This window comes from Galeopterus variegatus, unplaced genomic scaffold, assembly GCF_000696425.1.
Source record: "Galeopterus variegatus unplaced genomic scaffold, G_variegatus-3.0.2 Scaffold4212, whole genome shotgun sequence".
NCBI lineage: Eukaryota > Metazoa > Chordata > Mammalia > Dermoptera > Cynocephalidae > Galeopterus > Galeopterus variegatus.
Window position 1 is genome coordinate 81,602 of NW_007730323.1, and position 5,602 is coordinate 87,203.

Here is a 5,602-nt window from a genome sequence, read left to right on the forward strand (position 1 = left end):
TAAGCCATCCTGCTTAAAAAGGTTTGAAAACCCTCATGGAGATGATGTCAAGGATTTAAAATGTGAAGATTTTATAAGAAGTTATGAAAAACAAATGAGAACAAAATACTGAGAATGTTAATTTAGTACGACGAATAACAATGCAAGTTCCCACAGTGAGGAGATGAGGGGAAATTTGAGACCTCCTGCATAAAGCAGTCAGATGTGTAGCAGAAGCCCCCTTCACCTCCCACCATGAACTGAACGTGAAGATTTTATAAGAAGTTATGAAAAACAAATGAGAACAAAATACTGAGAATGTTAATTTAGTACGACGAATAACAGTGCAAGTTCCCACAGTGAGGAGATGAGGGGAAATTTGAGAACTCCTGCATAAAGCAGTCAGATGTGTAGCAGAAGCCCCCTTCACCTCCCACCATGAACTGAATCCTGGATGAGGGGAAATTTGAGAACTCCTGCATAAAGCAGTCAGATGTGTAGCAGAAGCCCCCTTCACCTCCCACCATGAACTGAATCCTGCCCCCTCACCATTCTGTCTTAAGGAGTGCAGCTCCCATGATGCCCCCTGGAGCTGCTTCTTTACAGGCTTGAGCTGGCTACTTGGTAACTCTTCAGTGCTTTCCCAAGGTGCTAGCTTCTCTGTAACCACGTTCTTTCTTTGTCCAAAAACGAAGACCTGAAAACAGGTATAACTGAGGCTAAGGAAGAAAATCAGATTGGGACTTCAGGATAAAATAACAGAAAAGAAAGTATGTAAAAAATATCCTGGACACAGGAAAAGGGAGGGAAAAAGTAGAGCCACATTCTATTTTCTGGTACACCCATGAGTACATTCACCAGCCTACATATCCAGTTGTGCTGAGTAGGAATACAATTTGATAGCTCTACCCCTGCTGTGGATTGAATGTCCCCCCAAAATTCATTGAAGCTTAATCCCCACTGTAACTGTTAAGAGGGTAGGAAATCCTATTATGGTAATTGAAAGGTGGGGCCCTAAAGAGGTGATTGGATTGTGAGGACTATGCCCTTGTGAATGGATTGATTCATTCATGGAGTAATGGGCATGGTTATGATGGCTTTAAAACGTGAGCTAGTAAGAAGCTTAGCTCTCCTCTCTTACTCAACCATTTCACCATGTGATACCCAGCATTGCTGCAGAGAGTCACCACCCAAGAGCAAGGACATCACCAGATATGTTCCCTGGACTTTGGACTTCCCAGCCTCCAAAAATGTAAGAAATAAACTTCATTTTCTTATAAATTACCCAGTTTCAGGTATTTTGATAAGTAACAGAGTCAGACTAATACAGCCTCAGTGACATGCCAGCACACTCCTGACTCAGCCAGGCCTATTCATCCCTACAGGTGCCCTTCTTACCTGCTCAGCCGGCCTGTCGAGCTCTCTCTCCAGCTCCTCCAGCATGGTCACGGCTTCCTCTCCACTCTCTGGACAATGCTTCTGCACACAGGCCTGCAGCTCCTTGGGCAGGATGGCCAGAAACTGCTCTAGCACCAGCAGTTCAAGGATCTGCTCCTTGGTGTGCACCTCTGGCCTTAGCCAGAGATGACAAAGTTCCTGAAGCTGGCTCAGAGCCTCCCGGGGCCCAGGTGAATCCTGGTAGCCAAACTGCCTGAACCGCTGGCGGAAGGTCTCTGGGCTATGGCAGCTGGTCCAGTGGAGGCGGGGGTCTGGATCACAGGCCTGCTCTTCCTCTTCTGTCTTCACTATCACAATCCTGTCAGGCTTCTCTGAAGTTTGTGGAAGGAGTGTTGATGACTCTTTCAATTTTGCAGACATTTGGACTTGCAACAGCTCAGGACTGCTAGGCTTTAATTTTAAAGGAGGTGGGGTTCTCAATATAGACACTCCTTAAAGAAACAAGTGGAAACAAAACAAAGACCAATGCTCCTTAGAACAAAACAACTAAGATTAGAAACATAAAACGGTACAGAAAATACTGACCTTAATCTTAACATAAACCATACTTTCAAAGAACACTTCTGTAAGAGAACTGAAGAGCTAAGACTCATTAATTCACATGATTTTATTCTGAAAACCATGCCAACAAGGCTGACTGAATATTACAATAAGAGATCACCAGGAATGCATAGGAACTCCTGAAAATAGAAATAAGGGAAACCTGAGAAAAGCTGTGACTCTGGAACAGATTCAAAGAGCCAATTATTTTACCTAGTCTGCTGCAAAAAGCTTGAAGAAATAGTCTCATGAGAGAAGTACTTTTGTGTGGATTTTTGACATTAAAGAAACCATTCAAAAGGAAAAGCAATCGCATATTCCTCCATCTCAATGTACTTGCATTTTTTTCATAGTCACTTCTACTTCCCATTCACAACTTCTATATTATTTACTTAACTATCCCTTTATTGCAGAATATTTAGTTTGGTTCTAATTTCACCATTACAGATAATGCTGGGAGGCACATCTTCATGAATATACTATTTCTCTCCCTTTAAATTATTTCCTTCAAGCATGTCCCAATGCCTCTGTTTATTGGGGTCAAAGGAGAGCGGCATATTTTGTCTTGCAATGTATTATCAAACAAACTGTAAAAAAGACTATAATTTCACAGTGCCACCAGCAACATAGTGACGTGTGAGAGCAAGCGTTTCCCCAAATATTAGTCTGTTAGCAGGAAGGGGGTGGGGAAAACACTTGTCTTAGTACAACTTTAGTGTATGTATCACCAGTAACTAATCCGATTTTTTAAATTGGGCAGTGGGTATACGTTACCGTTTGTACAAGTTCAGCAAATGAATTTAAAAATTTTTAAATCAGTAATTTAAAAATCTCACATGTGCGCCCATTCTTCCTCCTGCAGCCTGCCGCTTGATTCTTTTTCTCACTTCCCCAAGTGCTGTCCTAGGCACTGAAGATACGGGGGTGACCTGAATTAAAGCTGCGGCTTCATAAAGCTTAGTTACCAAATAAATGATACGACTTTATACAGTGATCTGCTATGATGGAAATGATAATAGCAGGCACATATAGAATTTACTATGTGCTAAGCAGTGTTCTAAGCACCTTAATAAATACAAACTCATTTAAATCCTCACAAAAGCCCTAGGAGGTTATTTTTATCCCCATGCTGTAAATGAGGCCCTGTCATAACAAAACCAGATACCGTGGCCAAGGACAAAGGGCAGGGCTGGGATCTGAATCCAGGCCGTGCACTCTTATCCACAGTGCTATGCAGGCAGGAGACAGGAGAGGCCCCTCGGGCGACCTCTGCTCAAAGTCCCGGCGCAGAAGAGGAAGCGGCTGAGAGCAGCACATCCAGATGATGCTGGGCCTGAACAGTCTGGGGGATGAGACTCGAGAGGCGGCATGGGTTGAGGTCACACAGTTTGGAGCCCTAAGGGGCATGTGAGGGACCCTAAGGCTAACGCAGCCTTCTGGAAGTCGCAGGAGAGACTGAGACACACTCGCCGTTGGAAAGCACGCTGCCAATTCTCCATCAGGAGCGGAAGCCGTGCGTCTCCACAGCTGCTCTCAGCTCTGAGACTGAGAAGAGGGAACCGAACCCCCAACACCTCACCACGGCCTGTAACCAAGGTCCCTGGAGGGGCGGCTTCGCCCAGAGCCCCGGGTCCAGGGGTCTTTCCGGAGAGGAACGACCCTCTTCTAAACGCCTCGCCTGGTGGGCTGGCGTCCGACGGTCCCCGGCCACCCCACCCCACCAGCCACGAGTGCGGGGCCCGCTGTCCCNGCATATTTACAATGAGAAAGGCCACTAAATATAATTAAATTATAAACTTAAAAAAAATTTTATTTATTAATTGACAGATTGATTTTATCATACCAGTGGACCTATAACACTTTTATTCAAAAACTATTCTAAAAAATTCTTTCTAAAAAACAAACCAATATGTACAGCAAAGAAGACACTGAATTTTTCTGACAAATGTATTATTCAATCTGACCGTATCATTTTGAACATCTTTATAAAATTGCCTGCAATCTTATTCAAAGTTGTATTTTTATGGTTGGGTTGGGTTGGTTTTATGGGTCTGTCTCCTCTGGAAACAGACTCGGAGATAGAGTTGATTGAGTAATGTGTTGCTTAAGGAATGTCCTTGGGATCAACGTGTGCAGGAGGGAGAGGAAGGAAGGGAACATACAAAAATAGTTATTTCAATTGGAAGATCACAGCGTTTTTGGACACAATTATGGATTGAGTGTGAACAACCAATTATAAGTAGATTTTTGCTTCATAGATTACTTAAGTTACTTAATTTTAACATCATGCCATGTTTCACCAAAATTTGTGTTTGTATTATCACCACAAATAATATCTTCAACATTGAGTTATTAACTGAATTTACAATTGCATTCAAAATAGTGTCAGATGTTTCACTTTCAACAAAATGAACTCCTAAAGCTTCAGTTTGATTCTATTACTTGGATTGGAAAAAAAAAATCAAACCATTTTGGAATTAACTGATTTTAAAGAATCAGATTTTATTGTAAGTTCTTCTATTAATGGAGGGAAAACATTGATGCTATTGTTTTACTTTTTATATGAGTGAAATTACTATTTTCTTTTTGAGTATGAATTTATATATGAGTGAAATTACATTAGAAGAAAGATCATTTTATCTAAAAGTCATGCTTTACAGAGGAATATAAAAAAGTACCTTCTGCTACCGTATATGTTACAACAGCTTCTTGGGGTGCAATCTTTTCAACACATCTCCTAATTCTGAAATAGATGTGATGTTTTTTCAGAAGTCTGTGTATTCTGGTTTTCATATGGTCACCCCATGGTGGCTGATGAATGTTGATAAACATTTTGTCTGGTTACATGGTTATCCTCAACTTTCCTGAGAAATGGAAGCTCATTACACATTTTTTCATTAGATATGTATTTTTTTTATTTTTTAGCATTTAAAACATTATATTTACAAAAATCCTGGCAACAGTTATATGTAACAAGACACAGCATACCAGGCTTGCCACTCAACCTGTTTATGCTAAATCTCAGCTTCAATAAAAAGCTGTTTTGATTTTTTTGTTAAAAAGTCAAAACCCTGCTTTTTACATGCTAAATATCTTGGCCAGTATACCATTAAACATAGTAATAAACTTAAGATAGCAAGAGTAAGGAGTTATCAAAACCTAAACATTGTAGCTTAAAATTCATACAAAAAATAAACTATAACTGGTTACATAAAATTTTCCTGCCTGGTTAAAATGAAACAATATAAAACATGTGACATAAACATTCTAATGCTAAATAACATTTAGTATTATTAAAGTGGAGGTAGGGCCGGCCCGGTGGCACACTGCTACAGTGCGCCGCTTGGGAAGCGCGGCGGCGCTCCTGCATGACATAAACATTCTAATGCTAAATAACATTCAGTATTATTAAAGTGGAGGTAGGGCCGGCCCGGTGGCACACTGCTACAGTGCGCCACTTGGGAAGCGCGGCGGCGCTCCTGCCGAGGGTTCGGATCCCACATACAGACCGGTTCCCGCTCGCTGGCTGAGCAAGGTGTGGACGCAGCACCGAGGGTTGCGATCCCGTTGCCGGTCCCGGTCCAGTACAGGTGCGACACTGAGGGTTGCGATCCGTTGCCGGTCA

General features: G+C 41.9%; 1 protein-coding gene across 1 annotated transcript in view; it reads right to left on the reverse strand.

The window, feature by feature from the left end:
* ZNF396 (zinc finger protein 396) overlaps positions 1-5,602 on the reverse strand; it is a 9,282-nt gene that overhangs the window by 2,444 nt on the left and 1,236 nt on the right. Inside the window, exons 2-3 of the mRNA XM_008587010.1 lie at positions 1,378-1,868; positions 529-676 (exon numbers count right to left, since the gene is read on the reverse strand). Of these exons, the coding sequence (XP_008585232.1) occupies positions 529-676; positions 1,378-1,797 (568 nt within the window). The 5' untranslated portion in view covers positions 1,798-1,868. The remainder of the gene's footprint in view (positions 1-528; positions 677-1,377; positions 1,869-5,602) is intronic.